Below are 23,663 nucleotides of genomic sequence, written 5' to 3'. Positions count from 1 at the left end.
CCTACGTTTAATTAATAAGGGATAATTGGACCTGGTATAAAGTGTAAGTACCATAGGTACTCACTACAAACCAGGCCAGCCTCCTTCACATACAGACTGTTATCCTTGATTAACACGAATAATAAAATCTTAGCAAAGCAAAACTGATAGCCTTGTTACTACTCCAGATTTTACCGCATATAACACAACCGAACCAATCGAAAGTTGTTCCTGGTCAGTCAATGGGCCATATCCTGCGCATCTTCTTTGCCCTAATGCACACTATTGACCCGGACCTCAGTGCGACAGCGGTGTTCCTGAATGCCACCAAAGCATTTGATTCGCTCGATTAGCCTTACTTTTTGCACTGTTATTGCGCCCTGGAGTGACCCCTACTTTCATGTGATTAAGTGGCCTCTTATACGCCCAGACAGTTGCTATACTAAGGATCATTGGAACAACAAGTCCCCCTATCCCAACATTGAGGGTACCCGACAGGGGTGTCCCTCATCCCCCATACAGTTGCCATAGGCATAGAGCCATTGGAACAACACCGCTTCCGTTGAGACCTTGCGTTCCCGCCCCATAGAGTCTTGGTGATCATGTATCCAAATGATGTTACTCTGTGGAATAACTTGTACCCGCTCATCAGAGAGTTCACCAGGTTTGGTGAAAAAACACGTATCAATATCAATTGCGCCAAATCTGTTATATTCCTGTTGACGGCTGTGCCCAGTGAATTCCTTTCAGAGTTACTGCTGAATTGGATGTGAGAGACAATGCAGTACTTGGGGAATTATGCTAAGCTGTGACCTGGACGAGCTGTGGAAAACTAACTATGGACTATTGATGTCCTGGTTGGGGGAGTGGGTTTAGAGCTGGCTAAAGCTCCCATTGTTACTGACTGGTGGCTGGCCATTGCTAAGATGGTGATTCTCCCTAATTTCCTTTATGTCTTGATTAACCTGCCACTCCCACTGCCGGCTTACTTTTGCAGGCAGCTTCTGTCACACCTGGTGACTTTAACATGGGCATGCAGACAGCCTTGTGTGGCCTTGGAGATACTGACACTCCTTCGGGCAGGGAGGGTTGGGAGCACCAGATATAGACTTACATTATTTCAGTGCCCAGGTGCAATTTGTACACTATTGGACCTACCCTACCCAGTTTCAGGTGCACACAGCACCTGAGCATGACCACATTGCCCAGTGGCCCCTCCAGATGGCACTGTACTTGCCCCCAGGTAACCGAGGGTGAGGATCGACACTAAGGCCTGCACAGTGTGGGCGTGGAATGAGCTGCTTCGGCTGACACGGCTGAAATATCTGTTTGCTCCTTCGGTACCGATCATCGGTCACTCCTCCCTTCCCATTACTCTTGACCCCAGCACCCATAGTCGGTTGCATCATTTACAGTTGATGCCATGGTGCCATGTACCCAGGGGGTGGGGGGGGGCACCTTTGCCGCTCCGCAGCAGGCCCTACAAGAACCTGCTGTTACTCTACTGGACACATTCACCGACTATCAGCTACGAGCCACCATTCAAACTGTTCAAGACCCCTTTCTGGTGGCTAATGCCCACGTTTTGGGTGCTGGAGGTGACTCTCACATGCCCTTCATTGAAGCTGGTCATGAGGCTGTACGCAGGAATGCAGGAAACAGTGCCAGTGGGGGTGCCTGGCGCCCGACAGGTGTGGACCGCGGACCTTGTAAATTCCCCTCACTGATGAACAGTGGAAGTATTGCTGCACTCAGTCTAGAGCTCTGTCTCCCAACTACAGGGTGCGTTTATTGCATTTTAAGTACCTGCATGCGTTCCACCGCACTCCGGTGCCTGCCTGATGAAGGGATCTGTGTGCTGCACTGTTCCATTTGTTGATTTTCTGCATTTGGCGTGGGACTGCCCTGGTGTGCAGCGCTTCTGGGAAAAAGTATTTGAGGCTTTTGACGAAATCACTGGGCACGCCTTCAAGCCTTCACTGAAGGTTGTACTTCTAGGATACATTAAGGGGGTGCCCCAGAAACGAACAAACTGACAGCTACCCTGCTTTTGCTGGCTTAGCGGCAGGTTGCAATGCATTGGGGTTGGCAGCCAATGCCTCAGAGAGCTGGGTGTCTCCGGAATGCAGCCTCCTGTCAGGAACAGACTGCTTAGTGGGATTTCATGCCGGCTAGGTCCTGTCCCATGGAAATATGGTCCCCATTAGAGATTATCTGAGTGCACTGAATGTGGCAGATGCTGCTGACGACATCAAGAGCCTGGTGGGGAGCGACCAGATTGCGGCCCCTTCAGGGGTGGGTCATACTCTAAAGAATTGTAGAATTGACTGCTGTGGTACATCTAACTGCAGTGAGTCGACATCTCCACAACCAATTTTCTTCCCTTTGCTGAGTAGCTGTTCCCTTTGTTCTCCTGTTCCCTCTTCTCCCGTAATGCAAGATGGATGTACATTTGACAGAGATGTAATTTGTTGGATACATTGCACTATGTATGCTGGCCTTGTATCGAAATTTATGATTTTTTTTTTTTGGAATCTCAGTAAAAAATGTTAAATATACATAATTGCTATGTAGGACTGATGGAATTGGTTTCTGTTGTTGGTTGTGCTGGTCTATCCTAAAGGTCTCTCTAGTTAGATTCCTCGATCTACGAATTTTCTTTTGAGTAAACTCTGCACTGAAGCTATTTACACAACGAATACAGAATTTTGTGAACCAGAAGATAATTCTTCACTCATTTCCTTTCTATTTGTTTTGCCTTCTTGTTTCATAGTTTTTAGTTCTGCATTATACCACAGCTCAGAAGGGTAATGTTCATTTTAGCAACAGACTTTGAAATGGGACCAACATGGTTAGTGAGTTGAATATCCACATATGTATTGCCTCTGCATTGGGCGCCGGATCACACTAACAACACCAGGCCGGCCGTATGCAAAGCAGTGGTAGAGCTTAGAGTTTTTCCATGTGCAATAAACAATTTCTTGCTGTGGGGGCTTGGACTTGGTATATTGGCTCATTACTATATCAAAGGACAGCCAATATTGGCCTCGGCAGATCAGAGGAGTAACCTTCCTCAATATACAACACGCCTGCAAACTTAAAATAGATCAGGGGTATGACCTGCTTGACGGATGAGTAGGTCAAGATTCATGCACTCTCTGAGTGTAGGAATGGTCTCCTATCTTTTTCTGAGAGATTGTCTACTTGGATATTTAAATCTCCCAGAATAATGAGTTTATTTGTGTTTAGTTATCAGCATGTGAGTGCTTCGGAGAGAGTATAAATACCGAAGCAGGACCTGGTGGTCGATTAATCACAATACAATTCACTGAGGCTTGAGGAGAACTGAAGATGTTAATAGCTAAAATTTCAGCTTCTGTAACTGGTAAAATTCCAAGCTAAGTACTTTGTAGGGTTTTAAGAATCTATGCTATACCACCTCCAATCTTGCCCATTTTATTTTCCATGTATGTCTTTCAGCGGGGGCAGAGCTTGGCTAGTGAAGATGGCGGCCGCCTAATACAGGAGCTCCAGGTCGGCCCGCCAAATATCCTGGTTCTTCACAGGCGAACGAGGCCCCCACTGCCTGGAAGAGGGGTCGTGAGCTGGCTGGTGAGTGGCCTTGATGGGCGGTGTAGCCCGAGAACACGAGGCCCGCCTGGGTGACCGGCGAGGCTTATGCCTCAGTCCGGGACAGGTGAAGTTGGAACCCGTCCCGTCCCAGGATGCCCCGGGGCCAGATCCACCCAGCAGAGAGGCCCCTTGCACCTGGAGGGGGAGGTTGGGCCCCGTCTGGAGAGTGACGCAGCACGGTCGAGGCGGAGGAGGAGTGGAGTATGTGAGCTGGTCCCCCCGGTGCCGCTAGTGGGGCAGCTTGATCTGGCAGGGGGGCCTACATGTGCCCTGCTGGAGCCGAGTTGGCTGCTGTTGGTGTAGGACGGCCCTGCCAGGAGGGGGACCATGAGGAGGGGCGTCCTCTCCCCTGGAGCTGCTGGTTACTGCCTGGAGCAGGAATCCCCTTCCTGGATGCCCCGGAGTGAGGTGTCTTCAGCTGGGGCCCTGATGGGGGTTGGATTGTCGTTGAGCTGGGCCCGGCGCCAGTTGGAACACTGTGGGTGATCTAAGCCTTGTACCCCACTGGCCTTATCTTTGTTGGGGTGCAAGCCTCACCTCAGTGACGCTGGTGTGGGTGACATTGGAGGCCCGTTGCTGGCCTAAGAGGCGGCGGGCCCGGGCCCACCAGGGATGGCATATTCTCCTGCATCTGAACGCCATCCTGCCTGTGCTGAATGGAGGCTGACTGGATGGACCGCAGTGTTGTGGCTTGCACCACCGGACTGCCGGTGTGCTGTCGCAGAGACGAATCCTCCGATAGGCCCCCAGTGGTGAATTGCTGGGGCATTTTGGTGGTGTGCGCTCTGCTATGGCTGTGCCCACTGAGTGGACCTCTGAATCTTGATTCATCTGAACGTCCTTTATTGTTGTGTCGAGCGTCCTGTGTGCCGTATCAGACCGGTGGTAGTTGGAGCGCGTGCCGGGGCCCACTCTGCTGCCCTGGAATCTGCTTCTGTGCACAACAGTGTCAGTCCCTCACCTAACAGTTGGCACACGCTGACCATGGGAAAGCCCAGACCTAAATCACAGGGACAAAGCTTGGCTGCCTCGGACCTTGGTCGCCCATCGACAGACAGAGAAGCGAGTGAAGGTCCTGCACCCCTCCCCCCCCCAACATGCACGATACCCTGAATAGGATCCTGGGGGCAATTGGGGATACTAAATCAACCTGAGCCAAGATATAGGCAAGGTATCTGCTGAACTAAGCTACCTATGCACCGACCATCACAAGCTGTCTGACAGGGTGGAGGATGCAGAGGAAGTACTGGGGGACCTACAGCCTTCTCACCAAGCAATGAAATCCCAAATTGTTTAACTCACATAGCGGATAAAAAAACTTGAACATTGTGCTGAGGATGCCGAGGGCCGCAGCAGACGTAAAAATGTGCACATTGTGGGGCTACCAGAGGGCACTGAGGGGCCGGATGCAGTGACTTACCTTGAACAATGGCTGCGATTGACTATGGCAGATCAGCCGCTTACGATGTTTTTTGCACTGGTCAGTTACTAGTTCTTAATTTTCAAGTTTGTTTAATTCTGTACACCGGACAAGAATAATTTGAATGCTGCCACAAGACTTAATATACTCTCCTGTCGGGTCAAACTCATCCCGGCCCTTATCTGACCATAGAAACCAATATGCCAACCTGAAAAACCATATCTAACAAACACCTGATACACATGATATATAATGTAATATGCTTGGTGGGGTGCGTTCTATGTTATACGTGTGTCGAGACATGGGAAATATATATGCTTGTATCAACAGCAGTTATGTAATGGTTGGAAAATACATGATATAACTAAAATGTACTTTCTGAAATGCCAATAAAATAAAAGTGTTAAAAAAAAGTATGTCGTTCAACAAAGAGGCTGTACAATTCATGGGGGAGCAGAAGAGATGCATGTCCAAAAATCAGAGGATTGTGGAGGAGAGCAGACACTACCAATCCCTGGTTCATTTCTCACCCACCTGTTGGTCCTGATGTATTATTTACTATCAAACACGAGAAAGGCCAGGATTTGAGAGCTATGCACTCTTCGTAAGAAATGAAAATCATTACCATTGACAAGATATGTTGTGAAAGAATGGACAGAAAAAGCTATATTAGAAACTATGTAAAATGCTACAGTGAGCCAATAGTGTTGATCTGTGATGGGAAACGACAAAGGAAGCATACTCCAGAGCAGTTATGAGAGAACGCCTTTTGTGAGTTACAGAGTAGAGAAAATTGTACAAAACATTTGCAGTCAACCAGTGGATTCCAGTTTGTGTCAGAGAGCACCCTATGAGCTGGAATCCCATGCAGACAAGGGATGTGAGGGTGCTCGGAAGATGAATGTTCTGGTACGTGAATAAGACCGAGAATATGAGAGTGCTGAAAGGAAGATCACTGTTCTGTGAATTAGACACACTTCAAACATGTATCTCATGCACCTTTCTTGAAAGTAAACAAGCCTGTCATCAGAGTGTCAGGTTTACTCAAGCACAGAGCATACCCACAATAAAAGGAAGATAGTTGTGCAGTGGGTTTGATAAAAGCTTTTCTGCACTGTCAAAACTTCAGCAACATAAGAGAATACATACAGGCGAGAGACCTTAGTGCACGGTATGTGGGAGAGTTTTAATCAAAAGGAAGTTCTTGGCAGACACCAAAATATACAAATGGTAGTGAAGCCCTACTGCTACTTTGTAGGTAGTAAAAACTTCAATCTAAGGAATTTCCTATCAAACATCAACAAATACATACAGGTGAAAGACCCTACCAGTGTGTTGAATGTGGGAAAAGCTTCCATCAAAAAGGTACTCTTAATAGACTTCAAACGACTCATATGAAAACGAGGATTGTTTTCATGTAAAATTCAAACAATTCAGTACAAAAGAAAATAATTCCTTTAAGTAAACGCCAACGCACAACCAAGACCAGAAGCAATGTCTTTAGGAAAAATGTTCCACTTCTTATGCTTCCAGGGTCACAATAGTACAGCAGTTGTTGTCACAACACTTGTATATACGAGTGGTAACAGTATAAATAAACACCAAACTATCATTCTCACCTCCAATTTCACAGGGCTCATAGGTGGGGGTCCCACCTCGTGGCCCCATGAACTTTCATAATACTGATTGCATTTTTTTAAATTACTCGTGAGATATAATGTGTTCATATTTGATCTACTGTGCAAGCACTCAGACTTCACGTCAAAGAGGAAATATTTTCTTTGCAGTGCAAGTCTGTGGACTTCACACTACCAACCATTTTGACTCATACTCTAAGGGACAAAGGTCTGTGTTCATGTACGGAGATACGAAAGAAGTACATAGTGAGCTGGCACAAATAAACAACCCAGCGATAAAGAGCCAAGTGTAAACAGTTTAGGGAAATATTTTGTGGGGATTCTGTGGAATGCTCTTACTTTGACACTCTGGGTTAGCGTTATTGCTGAAGAGACAGCACACAGGGCAATTTTTATTTCATTTATTTCAAATTGTAAATTTAGTACAAATCTAGCTCCATGGTTTAGTGATGCGTTTCTCATAGAACATTTTTTGCAGTATGAACATTATGAAGAGCTGTGCATAGAACCATTGCTTATTTTGTAAAAGAATAGGTGCCAAGAGCCAAAGTTTTGTCCAGAGGTCCTCGGCCAGCACTTTAGAATGTTGAGGGAGAGAAATACCAAAAGTGCTTTACCTTGTTTCCACCTCTTGCCTCTTTCATTCCTCTCTAGACTTTACCAGCACCTTTATCTCAAATCCAGACTTTCTTTCTTTGTCTGTGCATTTTGACGCAGCCCTCAACCTCACAAACTGGATCTCCAACTGCGCAGACATCCTTGCTCCCCTCAAACGCACGCATCGACAGACCAACACCAAAAAACCTCTCTGGTTCTCTGACACCCTCAAAGAATCAAAGAAAACTTGTCGCGCCCTTGAGAAAGCCTGGCGCAAGGACCGCACCGCTGACAACATGACCGCCCTCAAGAACGCTACCCGCGAACACCACCACCTGATCCGCGCCGCCAAAAGGAACTTTTTTACCGACAGACTAGACAAAAACAGACACAACAGCAGAGAACTCTTCAGCATCGTCAAGGAGTTCTCCAACCCCAGCGCCAACGCCGTCACGCCCTCACAGGATCTGTGCGAATCCCTCGCCACTTTCTTCCATCGCAAGATTAGCGACCTCCACGACAGCTTCGGACACCAGACCCAACCAAACACCACCGAACCGGCATCCACGGCCATCACCCTCAACAACTGGTCCCACATCAACACGGAAGAAACCAAATCCATCATGAACTCTATCCACTCCGGCGCCCCTTCGGACCCCTGCCCGCACTTCATCTTTAACAAAGCCGACGACATCATCGCCCCGCACCTCCAGACCGTCATCAACTCTTCTTTTTCTTCTGCTACCTTCCCCGAATGCTGGAAACACGCCGAAGTCAACGCCCTACTAAAGAAACCTACGGCTGACCCGAGCGACCTGAAAAACTTCCGCCCCATCTCTCTTCTGCCTTTCCCAGCCAAAGTAATAGAGAAGACCGTCAACAAACAGCTGACCACCTTCCTGGAAGACAACAACCTGCTCGACCCCTCACAAACCAGATTCCGAACCAACCACAGCACTGAAACCGCCCTCATCTCAGTCACTGACGACATCAGAACCCTGATGGACAACGGTGAAACAGTCGCCCTCATTCTGCTCGACCTCTCGGCTGCCTTTGACACCGTCTGTCACCGCACCCTAATCACCCGCCTCCGCTCCACCGGAATCCAAGGCCAGGCCCTGGACTGGATCGCCTCCTTCCTCTCAAACCGTTCCCAAAGAGTTTACCTCCCTCCGTTTCGCTCAGAACCCACCGAGATCATCTGCGGCGTACCCCAAGGCTCATCACTCAGCCCGACACTCTTCAATGTCTACATGAGCCCCCTCGCCAACATCGTACGCAAGCACGACATCATCATCACCTCCTATGCCGACGACACCCAACTTATACTCTCCCTCACCAAGGACCCCGCCAGCGCCAAGACCAACCTACAAGAGGGTATGAAGGACGTCGCAGATTGGATGAGGCTCAGCCGCCTAAAGCTGAACTCTGAAAAAACGGAAGTCCTCATCCTCGGCAACACCCCGTCCGCCTGGGACGACTCCTGGTGGCCCACGGCCCTCGGCACCGCACCGACCCCCACAGACCACACCCGCAACCTCGGCTTCATCTTGGACCCTCTTCTCACCATGACCAAGCAAGTCAACGCTGTGTCCTCCGCCTGCTTCCTCACCCACCGCATGCTCCGCAAGATCTTCCGCTGGATCCCCGCCGACACCAGAAAAACCGTGACCCACGCCCTCGTCACAAGCCGCCTGGACTACGGCAACACCCTATACGCCGGGACCACAGCCAAACTCCAAAATCGCCTGCAACGCATTCAAAACGCCTCGGCCCGCCTCATCCTCGACATACCCCGCAGCAGCCACATCTCCGCACACCTGAGACACCTGCACTGGCTCCCAGTCAGCAAAAGGATCACCTTCCGACTTCTCACCCACGCACACAAAGCCCTCCACGACAAGGGACCGGAATACCTCAACAGACGCCTCAGCTTCTACGTCCCCACCCGCCTCCTCCGCTCCTCTGGCCTCGCACTCGCTGCTGTCCCTCGCATCCGCCGCTCCACGGCGGGTGGGAGATCTTTCTCCTTCCTGGCGGCCAAGACCTGGAACTCCCTCCCCACCAGCCTCTGGACCATCCAGGACCACTCCGCTTTCCGGAGACTCCTAAAGACCTGGCTGTTCGCGCGGCGATAACCCCCCCTTTTTCCCCTAGCGCCTTGAGACCCGCACTGGTGAGTAGCGCGCTTTATAAATGTTAATGATTTGATTTGATTTGATTTGATTTCAATCTTTCTCTTCTTCCTTTTGCGTTTCTACCACTCTTGCTCTGGGTCGAAGTCTGATGAAGAAAAAAAGTGCTGGTTCCCAAAACTGAGTGTTGGTGGGCTCCATCTGCAGCCAGAGGCTCAAATTAAGCTTTGCATAGATCTGTATGTTGCTGTGTTCGATTGAAACTATAATAGTGAAATTAGGGAGTCATTCAAAGATGTGATTGGGTTAGTACAAATCAGCAGATTTTGTTTCCACTAAATATATTTACAATTTGAGCCACAGGGAGATTGTGTATATTGCCCTGCAACACAAGATTTTAACAGAAAAGAAGAAGAAGAAAGGAAAAGCAGAGAAGCATAAAAAGAAGAATATGAAAGAATAAAAGAAAGCACTTATTATTTATCTGCTATTAACCTGTAATCTGGGTTCCGGAGTAGCATGCTACTCACCAGAAAGTGAGCGCTTCAACGATATGTCAGGAGTAGACGGCGCTATATAAATACAACTCACAAATACAACTCCCAAAACCGGGATAAAAACATCAGAAGGCAAGAAACTCGGCCTTTAGCTCAAATCATCTAAATCAATCTAAACTAGTTGAGTGTTGCGGTTGCTTCTATGAACAGCTTAGAGACTTCTTCTGGATGTCTGTGAGACTCTGGTCTCATGTAATTTTTTGTCGGTGTCACTCATTTTCTGACAAGTAGCACTTTTTAGGCCGATGCCTACCAGACAGCAAAGCTGTCAGGTTTGCTAAAGACATATTGGGGACATTCAGAAAGCTGACCTAGGAATGCATTCTACCCATTGCTTGCCATTGGCTTTGTGGTTTGTAACTCACATTTTCTTGCTTTCCATTTGCTTGTTTTATTAGTGTTAGGCTGTCCAACTTGAGTTTGTAGCTTCCCTAGCCCAAACCACCTTTACGGTATTCTTCTGAGTTCATCCTTTCTGTAAGCAGGGCCATAAATCATGTTCTTATTTCGTCACATTTGCTGTGCATTCAGAGACTGAGGTCAAATGTCAGGCACTGTCTTCTGTGGGTGCTTGTTTACTTTTCTTTCTCTGACTTTAAAGTGAGAGGATTTATGTGACAATCCTCCTGGATACTGGGGATAGGACAGTTTTTTTTTTTCTAGCACACAACAACATTTAAATGAACCGTATAAATATTTCAGAAAATATCAGAATTTATCAACACAAATGAAGCACATTTTTTGTTATTACTGACATGTGTTGGAAACAAGTACTTTAATATGATCAAAACAAATCATTACACTTGGTGATGCAATTTCCACGCATTTTTGTCTGTTCACTGTATGGTTTTATTATTAAAACTGTATATCTGTGCAAATGTAATCGTCATTTCAATAGAAAATGTGTTCCCTCTAATGTCAGTGTGCTGCCACTCTAGGAATTCCCCTCTCAACACTACACCACTTTACTCTGCACCACTGCACTCTACTTTGCACCACTCCACTTTACACCACTCCACGTCACTGCACTCTGCCTGGTCCACTCTACACCACTGCACTCTAGGCCACCTCACCAACGCTTGTCTACTCTACCCTCAACTCTACTCTATGCCAATTATGTTTCCCAACTCTACTCTACACCACTGCACTCTTCACCGCTGCGCTTTACACCACTTCAGTCTAGGATACACCAACCTACTCTGCACAACACCACTCTGCAACACTGCACTCTACGCTGCTTCAACCTGTGCCAATACACTCTCCCCGAAAGCACTTTACTCTGTAACACTCAACTCTCTGCCCCTGCACTGTACGCCAGTCACTCTACACCACTCTAATCCGCTCTGCACCACTGCACTTTATGCTTCTGCATTCTACAAAATTGTACTCAATGCATTTACACTAAATGGCACTCTATAAAACAGACACTCTACCCAGCACTCTCCACTCTTCTCCACTTCACTCTACCTAGAAACAATCTACTCTACACCACTCTATTCCAGTCTGCACCACTCCACTCTATGCCACTGTACTCTACGCCACTCTACTCTTAAGCACTGCACTCTACGCCAGTGCACTCTACACAACTGCACTCGGTCACTGCACTCTACTCTCCATCACTGTACTCTATGCAACTGCTCTCTATGCCACTCTACTCCAGTCAACACCACTGCACTCTGACACTCCACTCTGCAACACTGCATTCTCTGCCACTGAACTCTACACCACCCTACGCTGCACTACTCCACTATATGCTGCTCCACTCAATGCCACTGCACTCTACGGCACTAAACTCTGCTCTGTTAACAGTCTGTGCTTCTCTACTCTGCACCACTCTGTGCCACTGCACTCTATGCCACTCGACTCTACTCTGCTCCCCTCTGCATCACTCAACTCTACGCAACTCCACTCTGCACTACTCTTTGCCACTTTACTCTACACAACTGCACTCTACGCCATTGCGCTCTGCTCCACTCTGCTCTGCGCCACTGCACTAAACTATGCACCACTCCAGTCTACGCCACTGCATTCTAAGATGAGGCATTGTACACCACTATACTCTGCAACACTCTATGCCAGTGCACTCTACACCAGTCCACTTTACTCTATGCCACTCCAGTGTATGCCACTCTACGTGGCTCCACACTATGCCACTCCAGTACACAACACTCTCTGCCACTCTTCTCTACTCCGCCATTCCACTCTGCAATACTCCACACCACTCCCCTCTACGCCACTAACTTTTAGCTATGCTGAACAGAAGCCACACTAGTGTAGAACATGGCTAAAACACATTGGCAGAGTCAATAGCTCTTGCTTAGGTGATACCTGTTGGCTTTGCCAGTGCTTGTTATGAATGCTTGCCTTTGAAGTTTAATTATTTGTTTCGAAGTAGTAGAATTAGGGGTGATCCTAGACAAGGTGCCAGCAACTGGCACCCTAGGTTTCAACATGCAGTCAGCAATGCAATTTTTTTCTTTCATTCTAAATAATTTTAATTCTATTTTTTTCACAAGTTGAGTCCCCAACTTTAGATGGCACTCTGAGTGACCACCAAGCACGTAAAACCAAATACTGTTTACAGTGGGCCAGGGCAATGCGGTAATTCTGAGGATGGGCCCTCTACTGTGTCTGAACATTCACACTTTGTGTTGCCAGTTGTCAAGGTTACAATTCTCTTTTCTGGAGGTAAAATAGTCGAGCTCCATTAAGCATGATGTTTCAAGTGAATCCCAAAACAGCGTTTTGGAGGTTTGAACAAACATAGCTCCTTGGCAAATGTTTCAATTTCCATTGTATTTTTTCCTTTCACATACAGTGTTGGTAGAAAACGCTTCTTTTACACACATCTTTGTTTTGTTATTGTTCTGCAGCCTGTTTTCAGCCAACAGCATTGAGGAGATTTTTGACAACCTTAAGCAGGATGGTTCTTCTTTTGCATTGCAGCAGCTTGAGGTGAGTAGTTCTTTTTTTTAGAAACCCGGTAGTTGTGTATGGGGTGTATAGGAATATGGTAACACAGCGTTTTGTACGGATTTTGGAAATGGTTAAAACCTACAGAACTCGTGTCACCTTAGGTCCTGAATAAAGTGTTTCTACACAAGATCCATTAGAACACCTGACAGCAGCATCGGTGCAGCACTGCCATCTCAAATGTTGCCATCACTACTCTTTATAGAAACATACACCACGCATTTTTATAAGTATTCATTGTTTTATTATTTTCTTTAGTCAAAAACATATATTATGTGATAAATAGAAGGAGCCCCAACTTGGTCAATTTTCAAGTTTGTGTCTTCACAGATGTAAGCAGCAGCTGCACATTGCCCAAAACACATTCCAAACAATACCAGCCTGTGTCATCTGTAAAAGAAACACAGTGAACGATCCTTGATGTACTGATTTGTTCAACCTTCTTTATGATTTAGCACAGTAATAATTAGACAAGGAAACGTAAAGAAAATGCATTTGCACCATCTTTCGCTGAGTCTGTCCCTACTGTCTCTGTAAAAGTCTGTTTAATAGAAATATATGAAAAAGTAATTTCGGACATTCTGCAGAGCAAAATAATTTCCTGTACGTAGAGCTACATAGTCCATGAAGAATATCAGAACAACTGTTTTATACCTGAAATCAGGATGGGGCAAAGATCCGCTTGTAGGTTGTTGATAGCATCCTTTCGGTTTGGAGCAGTCCGCTGAAGGCGATGTGAATGGGATTAGTGTCTCACTTCATTTTGTGATCATGAATTCTGAGCCCTTGCATAGTCTGGGGTATAGTCAGGTGAAGCATTAAGTGATTCATCATGCCAGCCCTCCTTCAACAGTGGTAATAAATCGCACATTATACTTGGTGCATCCACATATATTGTTTATGCCATGGCATTGTTTTTCATATGTTTGTTTAAGGGGGTTACACTGTGCAGCAAGATAAAATCACACACGGAAGATATCATGACTAATGGGAGAGCTGTTTCCCTGTCTATGGTAGTTGTCAATTGCAATCTGTGAGGCATTAAAAAGTATTTTCTCATTTCACGTTTGCTGTACTGTGGTAAACTTGAATTTGTCATCTGCACTGTAATCTTAAATGTGGAAATATGTGTTTATTAGTAAAATTGTTCTAAATCACCTGTGTTATTGGGCCACATTTAAAAATGTATTTTTACTGCCATAGGCTAGATCCCATGCCCGACTCTGCCTTTAAGTGCATCCCTCTTGTTGTTCACGGAGGTGCTTTGTGGGTCATTTTTCTTCATCCCCTATATTAGATCCTCTGTATTCACCAGGTCTCTTGATGTGGATTTCTGGTATTTCCTGTCTATTTTACTTATGGACACTCACTCCAGGCGCACCTGGTTAAATATTGTGCCCCCATCATTCTTGCAATTTGGAGTTTAAGTAACAAAGTTGTTGATATAAACAAATTGGTGAGTTCTCAAGTAAGAGTTGTGGCCCCTTCCCCCAGTGTAGGTATCTCCATGCATTGTATAACCCTTGTGCTTTAAATTGACATTTTATTCTCTTGAATTTAGCAGTTGCATACTGTGAGTATTCAGCATTTCTGTCTAAAGTTTGATCCAAGTTAATACATAGGTGTCTTCCCATTATGACATGTTTTCCCACCCTCACCATCCAATCTGTCAGTATTTTCTTAAAGATTTTGTGGTATGTATTCAGGCTTGTACTATAAACTTCTATGAGGACCCTTTGATACCTTCCCTCTTGATCATGATGAATTTCAAATGTTGTGAAGTCCATATTTTGTGTACAATATCTGGCCACTCCTGCCGCCTTTGTTTTCTATAAAGCCCATGACTGGACTGGGTAGCCTCTATATTTCATTCTGAATTGACCACACTATAGTGTGTGGGTCTCTTGCTTGAAAATTATACCAGGATTTTGTTACCTAATATAGCTCTAGAACTCAGCTTTCATGGTAGAGTTTAATCCACTTACATTCAAAGAAATTATTTGAAGTTTTGTGTGTTGCCTATGTGCGTGTTTGTTGTTTTCCACATGCCAGTTTAACCATTTAGCAAGCTTGTTAATTTTATTATTGAGCTACCTGATATGAACTAAAAAATCCTTTAATTTAGCCTCTCCTGTACCCAGCCTCTGTTCTTGGTAGACCTATTGATGGGTCCACATGACACGTGATAACAATTCTGGCACCTACTTCTGTTGAATGAATAGCTACTTACAGTAGTGAACAAATTAGTTATATTATTCTCTTAGTGTGCTCCTTACCCGCCCTGTTCTTAGATTTGTTCTTAGTTTTGGTTGTCTATCAATCTAATATTTACCTTGTAATTCTAAGGTTATATGCAGACCCCATTCACATTACCATAGCCAAGTCTTGATTCCACCCTGCTTCTTTTATTTGCCCCTTCATTAATTTGCCATTTAGGCTGTATGAGGTAGACAAAACCCTTGTTGATTTCCTGTGATCTTGTCCTGTTAATTATGATTCTTCCAACTCCGAGCCTTCTTCGCCATAGCGCTGGATTCCCAGGAACGATTTCTCTTTATTTGGACCTGATGGTTTCCACTGCGTCCTTCCAGTTAAATTGCTGTCCATCTGTTTAGCCATCTGTATCTTTTTTGTTGTTTGTTGAGCTTTTTTGTCACCTTCTTGTAGTCTGATCACAGCAGGGTCACCACTGAGAGGTCTTGGAACAGGGAGATTTCAGTGTCACTGTGGTGTATCGTCTTTTGGCCCAGTTGTGTAACAGTACTTTCCTTCAGGAAGTAACTTGAAAACTTTAGTACAGTGTCTCTCAGGAACTTCTTGTTAGTCACCTGTTTCCCTACCCACCATATATGTGTGCTCTATTCTGACTTGAAAGTTCGAGCCTTCATTGAAAACACCCTCAAACAGTTCCAACACACCATTGTTTATCTCACTATGTTCTTATGTTCATGTTTCTAATACTTTCATTGTTTGACCAAGACCCATTTTCGACATCCTCACATTTCGCCATCAGCATCTTTGTTTGGTTCTCAAGATGGCATATGGCAGTAGTGACCAGCGGGTTCACGTTTGCTGTAGATTATAGCTATGGTTCGGCTTGTTCAAGTCTCTTGTCCAAGTTTTGTGGTTCAGTTTTAAGCTCATAAATATATTTAGCAACCTGTGCTCTCAGTCTCGTTATAGCATAAGTTATTGTTTTTTACTGGGTCTGATCCCCTTTCCAACAAGCAGGCATTTAAGTCATATTTAGTTAGATTGTTCACGTTTTTTAGGCCGTCTCTGCTGAGGTTTTTGTGCAGCCCTCTTATCTTCTTGTCTGCCTTGATATGCTGTGGTCTCGCCTTGTGGACACCGTTGTTTGTCCTTCCTTCCTCTTTCATCCAGCTATGATCTTTCTTTCTAGACTCACCTCTTCCTTGTGCGCTTTCTACACAAGGAGGCCTATGCTGTTATGAGCACTGCAATGGATTGATACACCACTTGGTTGCTGCCGGCCTCCCCAAGTGTCATCAGTGGAGGAGAGGCCTGACTACCTGCTCCAGAGTCCCCATGGCCTAGAGCAGCCTCTGCACAATCACCAAAGCCCCTGCCTGTCGCCCTGCTTGCAGGACAGGCTCCCACTTACTAACCACGTCTCGCTCATCTGCTTGCTTTATACACTGAGCTATTTTCTTTTCTCTGTCAGCTCCACGTTTTCCCTTCATCATAGGGCGCTCGGGGGGAGTAGGAGGTGGTCCTTGCAGTACGCGTCCTTCTTCCAGGCAGGAAATAAACCTTACAGGTGGGTCATGTTTGCTTGTGGTTCACTGGCCCCGGAGCAGCTATGAGTGTGCCTCACACTGCCGACATCTTGGGCTCCTTTATATATGGTTTATATTTCATTTTTTTTTGGAATAGTTTGAAAAAAACAGGTTTCTTCAAAATGCAGATGACAATGGACACTCATTTAGAAGGTTTAAGTTTTACTTACCTTTCGTGAAATACATTTTTGCTAAAATAATTGCCAGTGGGGGAGACATCTTTATTTATGCGGCTGCGACATTTGCCAAATCTTTATGGATTTGCCACTTCCGGCAAAACACTTGCATAAAGTATGAAGATTTCACAAAAAAATGTGTTGATGGCAATAATACTGCCACAGAATGTGCTGTATAATTTGTCTTTGGCTTTTTTTCTGTATAATGTAGAAAATGCCTCATTTGGTCCTCCATTGCTGCATAATTCAGATAATCCTGATACTAGTTATATTTACATAGTATTTCAGGGGCTCTTTTTATGGTGACGATACCCATATTTTGCAGTGAAATATTTCCCATAATTTACTGTTTCCTGTTTTCATACTATTGCATGCAACCTTAAATTCACCACAAACCAAATGTTAAAAGGACTTTATAGTTATGTGAAAATGTCAGTTGAAACATACCGTTTTAAACAAACAAAACTACTATAATTCACCAGTTTGGGTCATCTTAAGTAACTAAAGCTTGGCTGTCAAGTAACTGTAACTTGCGCCCCATGCATAGTCTTGTCATCAATGATGTAATTTCAGATGTTTTAGTGATGTCATAGACTGCCGTGAGTGATGTAAGGTAATTACCAGTTCATGTTCATTATTACAGGTTACAGTTTACAGTAAACATGAGCGCGCTACCCCTGGCAGCACACAGTCTATGGCCATGTGCAGCCTGTGGTTAGGCGCAGGGTCTGGTTTGTATAGCAGCCGATGATGCTGCAGGCTTCTTCGGTGAAGTAGTTACCCGTTCAAAGAGAATGGTTGCTGCCAGACGAATTTAATGCACAACTTTTGTTTATGTAAAAAAGAGGCCTACATTTGCAGCCGGGAACAGGACAAGGCACTGCGTCCAGTCCTTGTAATGTACACAGTTGGTGATTAGTGCAAGTTATTTTCAAACACCGCAGTCATTACCTATCTAGTTGATCTTCAACATCCAGTGTCCAAGGCTACAATTTTAGACTTCAGTTCACTACTGTTCTCATTCAGTTGCCTTCTTTAACGTCACCTTGCCATTCTTTGCTCTCCCCTAGAATACAAGGGGAGCAATGTCGATAAAAGGAATGGGGTTAAAGAACGCAGGTACATCAAAGCCTGACTTCAACATGGCGAAGGCACCGAAAAAAGTGGGTTCATTGTAAGGTGAAAGTACCTATGGAGCAACATTTTAGTGCAGTATTCTGGGCAGAGATAGGTCGAAACCTAACAATGTGGGATTGAAAATTAAGGGCCCTCCTGTTGCAAGCGAAGTTTGAAATCCTTTTGGGGACATCCCACTGTAATAATGGCATGGAATGCTGATGGAAAATGATGACAATTGGGCACATCGATTAAACCTAGATATGCTCTGAAAATAAGCAGGTGAGTGGTGACATTTCTGCATTCTTGGAAACCTAACCATGCATATTGGAAACCATCGCAAAATGAAGGCAATTTACCATTAGTTCCAAATATTTTGTTTATTTAAACTGAAGTGCTAGCACTATGGCCTCGGAAGCCCAAATGAACATTGCATCATTGGGATGGATTTTATACATCTTTTGGACTAGTATTTCAGGCTCATTAGCTTTATTCAGCTGTTTTTCCTCTTTAACTAAAATATGGAGCCGTGGGTTTTCACTGTCACTTAATACAGAAAATACAGCCCATTAAACCAGACCGCAGACATGAAGAAATCAAGAATACAAGCTACAGTTGCAAAGACGATTGAGATGAACACCAATAATGGCTAGATTTTATTCGAGAGCAAAGGGCATGTACGTTCTCAATCATAAAATATCTAGTTATCAATCATTTAGTACATGTTAAAGCTAAAAAAAAAAATCTGTTTGATCTCAAACCACGTGTTAATTCGTTGTAGGTCTTCCCTTCGCTGTAATATTGGGGGAGTGGTCAGTGCTGGTAGAAGACTGTGAGCGTTGCTTTTGTGCTGAAATCAATCAATAGCTTTGGCATTAAAAAGAAGGTTGAGGTACTGTTTTGAGTATTGGGTAGGATACTCCAAAGTTCCTTTAACCTCACCGGAGCTAAAGCACCTTTAACCTCACTCGAGCTACAGGGAAAGAGCTTCTGATAGATCATCTTATTAATATTTTCATGTAACCTCGGCCTTAGGATAATCAAAGGGACACTTCCCAAACATTTTTGAGAGACGGGTCAGCCTAGTAAAGTTGTTGGTTTCATAAAAGGCTCGTCTGCCCCTCGAAAAGAACCCAAGTCTCTCTTCACAAGGCTCTTTCATATAAATCAGTGTTTGCCACGTGGCGCATAGGAGATAATTGTCTAAAAGACTATGTGAGAGAGGTCAAAGCCATAACTTGCTTGGTAAACACAATTGTCAACAGCAAGCATCTAGGTCACCTTAATGTCCATTATATTTCGGAAGCTCTTTATAATTAGATATAGAAGTAAATGTTTATTGTATAATTAATTAAAATCTTTACAATTCCATCATATAACATAAAGACAAACAGTCAGTCTTTTGCAATCCACATCCACAATCCTAAAATCGTGTTATGACTAACATCTTTTCAATTCCATCACGTAACATGCAGGTCTTCAACAATAACTTCTTTAAAATCCACAGTTAAAATCACATTGTGGGATCATTACAGTAAGATCATGGGCCATTATGAAAAATACGCAGCATGGAATATTGTCACTCCTGTGACAGCCGCTTAGTGGCATTAACGATCTGTCTCATTTCCATATCATAGTTAGCAATGTCCTGGGAATCAGACAAGCAGCATGTAAGGTAAGTGAGTGCAAATATGTTTCAAAGTTCCATACAGTTTAAACTCTGCAGGTGTCACATTAAAAGCCAATTAGATGGATCCAACCTGACAAAAGATGCAATAGAAACGATTGAGGCGATGCAGTACAACGTTTGGCTTGGAGTGATCTGCTAGTGCTGAATGCAACATACGGTGTCTGCAAGTGTGTTCAGAGGTTAAAATTCAGCTGGCAGAAGAAGGGCATTAAAAGACCAGCTCAGACACAAGAAGACTTAAAAGTACATTTAAATTATGCCTAAACAGACCTTCAACCAAAAGGAGAATATTAAGCTAAGTGCTTACTAGCATAAAGTACAAAAAACGCAAAAGCGGACTTAAATAGGTAGTGGCAATTTTAGTCACTTTGGGACTGTAACAGCAGATAGTTTTTTCCCGACAAGCCTACAAAATGTAGTGTAAAGGAGGTTTAAAATGGTGTCTGTGCCACTTAGGCTTTCAATTGCAGCCTTTCTTCAACTCCGAATGTTTTGTTGATTGAAAAGTGGTCTCAATAATTGTCTTATTTCTTGAAGAAAGCCAGGGCAGATCCAGGTGATATTATGGACAGTGGTTTCCTGGCCGGAAGATCACAATCTGCATCAGCTCTTAAAGTCTGCCTTTTTCCATAACATGGTAGAAGGCCAAAGGGATAGTGCATAATGTCGTTTTTGTAATGGCTAGACCACCCTGACTCCAGATAGGGTTGAGGCTTGAAAAACTTGTATCCATTTATGATTGTCCAAGCATTTGACTTCAAAGTTAGAGTACTTTATCTGTTATTTATCTTAATTACATATACTTATAAGGTAAACATTGCTATTTAAATAATGCATATTTAAGAAGCAACAAACAGTTAAGAGTGGTATAATTTTGTAAGCCAAGTTTTCTGTTAATTTTTAAGAAATACAGATTTATTAAAGATGTTTAGATTTCATCATATTGTGTTTTTAGATTCATACTCATCCTCAGATTTATTTCTGTTATATTTGTGGACAAAGCAGACTGGTGAAGGCACGACTCATTGGAGAGCAGGGAATACTTTACTAAGTGGAACATCATGTTTCTATGTGGTCCTATTCGATCAACCAACATGTTTTAGATTTTGCTGGTCCATGCTTTTCTTTCTACCTCGAGCACTCGTCAGGAACAAATAAACTGGGTCGATTCTTGAGCATCCTCTTAACAATGGTTTTGGCAGAAGTGGTTGTGGATAACTTTGTTTTTCCTTTTTAAATAATATCATGCACCATACTTTAAAATGCTTTTTGAAGCTCAAAATAAGATGGACAATCTCTTCCGATCCCATGTGGTTAAGGTTTGTGCAGTCGACTTGTAATCATCTTTGGAGATAAACTCCACTGATGAGGAATCTGAGGATTCTTTGTGATGTAAGGCCGGTATTTCAGTGAAAGGTTTTAGGTCCTGATTAGGACTTGGCAGTCGGACTTAGCAGACCATCAAAGCCACGGGGAGCAGGCTGCCGTCATACTGGTGGCGTCCCCTACAGTCGTATTACAATGTTTACATCGAGCTTACTGGCAGAAACATCGTATTACGACGTTTCTGGCAGTCAGAGCAGCGGAAACAGTACCACGGCATTTGCCTTGGTTCCCTTCAAGGAGTCAAAGCCAGTGCCATGGCAAAGCATCACCCTCGGAACACGCACTGTCTGTAGTGGCGGTCAGACCGCCAACAGTGCAGCGGTCCAGCCGCCACTGCAAGTCTTAATACTACCAGACTCGCAATGAGGCCCTTGGTATGTTGCCTCTATTGAGGATATCATGTGGACCTTGTGAGTCATATTCGGGCATAAAAAGTATTCGTGAAGTTGTAGTATCCTTCTCCACCGTAGCATTATGTACCTGGGAGTTATAGGGATTTACCAGTGAATTTTTCTTATGAGATCTTTGAGGATCCTATTGCTCTACTGGCGCCATGGAGCTATTTGACATTATGTTAATCCTTAAATCTCTGGCTTCCATATCAATTGGTGCTAGGTCGTTTTGCATTCCGGCCAGCAGGAGAGGTTTTATATTGAGTTCTTGACTACTGGAAAGCATCATTACTTCCCAAGAACTATAAGCTTTTTCCAGTGCAGCTGGTTGGGGGGTGGGTAGTGATAGAATCTGGAAAAGTCTTTGGGACTGCTGCAACTTCTTCGCCTTATTTACAGAATTTGTGGAATGGCCGTCTTCGAACCTGGTAATGGCTATATTCTTGTTAGTATTAGCCAAGGGCCCCATATTTTCCTTAGTTGCCTGCTTTAGATTACTTCCTTTTGTATTTGTGTTTTGCCAATTTCCGTTGTGCTTTAGGAGATGTAAGTACTGCCTCTGACATTTTACATGCAGTTTCATTAGCTGGTGCCTTGATGGCATCTTTCTTTGTTTCCACTTTGGCCTGAAAGATCGATGCTCCTGATGACTGAAGTTGAACTTCTGGAGCGTTACTTATATCACGCTCTGTAAGAGCGCGCCCTTCGCCAACCTGCTTGTTCTCTTGTATAGGACTATAAGTTAAGTGTGTAGTTGATATTGACAATGTCCCTTGACCCTTGTTTTATTCTAAACATTGGATTTTTACTGTGTGATATCTTTGTTAGGGCTGGTATATTGTTATTCCTTGCCTTTCTGGCTCACTTTTTCTGTCCCTTTGTTTGCTTGCCAGCACTGCATTCACTCCAGGATGCTACGTCAGGTTGTCACTGTTCATTGTCTAGCAAAATTGCCGTTCTGAACTCTTGCCTTGTTGGTTGTTCGGGCACGTCATTTGGAGACTTAGCGAGCTGAGCAGAATCATGAGACACAGCTACGCAAATCAGGTGGTGATTAATATTTTCTTGCAATTGATGACTATTGGAAGGGTCATGTGTAATATTTTCTCGAATTGATGACTTTTGAAAGGTTCATGTACCAGGATGTGCTTTTTCATATCCATAATTCCTGCTATTATCATTGGCAATGTACTTGTCAATGATGGGATCACTTGCACAAGTTGATTGTAACAGTGAGTGAATAGAATGGACTCTAATGATTAAATCCATCATTTTTTTCCAGTTTTGTATTTATTCTTGAGATTTGTGAAGCCATTCAATCCATATGTTTTATTTCAATGCCCAATTTCTCCAACTGCATATTTAACACTGCAATTGAGACTTGTAAAGTGTTTAACAGTGTACTGTAAAGGCCTACCGGGCCTAGATCGTTATACTGTGGAGACATTTTCATTGTCATGGTGTGGTACCTGCTGGACAGTTCATATGTACTCTGGCACTATAAGTGGGGCACATGACAGTTGCTTTCTATCTGAGCTGTTGTGGTGTTTCTGACGGCATTAAAACAGGTTTTGGTGCTTAGAGTTGCCATCTTGTGTCACTGAATTGGCTCTTGTGGGTATGATTGCATTTGCTGTTTTATGCTCCTTTGTGTTTTCTTGTACAGTATGCACCAGATTGATCACTTTTACTTCCATGGCCTATATGAGGTCTGCATTGCTTGAAACTGAAATAGATCTCAGTCAGGAGTTGTGCAGGGCAGCCAGGTCTTCCTTAAGGGTACTTTTGGACTTCTGTAGGTCATGCAGACTTAAGATGAGTCTAGGGCTTGAGTGTGGCTAAATTGTGAGATAGTTCTGGATGCTGGTTATCAGAGTTGATTCTGTCCCTTTATCCGGATGATTAACCTGGGGTATACTTTTTGGGGACAAGTTGGCGCCTTTATCGCTGGAGCCTTCATATCTCTATGTTCAAAGAAGCAGTCTATCGCATGAATGTCTGCATACATTGCCATTACATTTTGTGTTAATGGATGTACTACCTAGTATGACATCCAGGTCCTTTTCTGTGGTATTCCTTTTTACTTTTCTTACTTGATCAGGAAGTTCTCCATACTTCTTACTCACAGAGGAATCCGGGTATTTTACTTGTGAAACTGTTTTGTCAGGTGTC

General features: G+C 44.2%; 1 protein-coding gene across 1 annotated transcript in view; it reads left to right on the top strand.

Moving 5' to 3' along the window:
* HIBCH (3-hydroxyisobutyryl-CoA hydrolase) overlaps positions 1–23,663 on the top strand; it is a 671,455-nt gene that overhangs the window by 488,251 nt on the left and 159,541 nt on the right. The window contains exon 11 of the mRNA XM_069225902.1: positions 12,832–12,913. Coding sequence (XP_069082003.1) covers positions 12,832–12,913 — 82 coding nt within the window. The remainder of the gene's footprint in view (positions 1–12,831; positions 12,914–23,663) is intronic.

Source organism: Pleurodeles waltl, chromosome 3_1 (genome assembly GCF_031143425.1).
Source record: "Pleurodeles waltl isolate 20211129_DDA chromosome 3_1, aPleWal1.hap1.20221129, whole genome shotgun sequence".
Classification (NCBI taxonomy): domain Eukaryota; kingdom Metazoa; phylum Chordata; class Amphibia; order Caudata; family Salamandridae; genus Pleurodeles; species Pleurodeles waltl.
The sequence above is the reverse complement of the archived record's forward strand: the minus strand, read 5'-3'. Positions and strand labels throughout refer to the sequence as shown.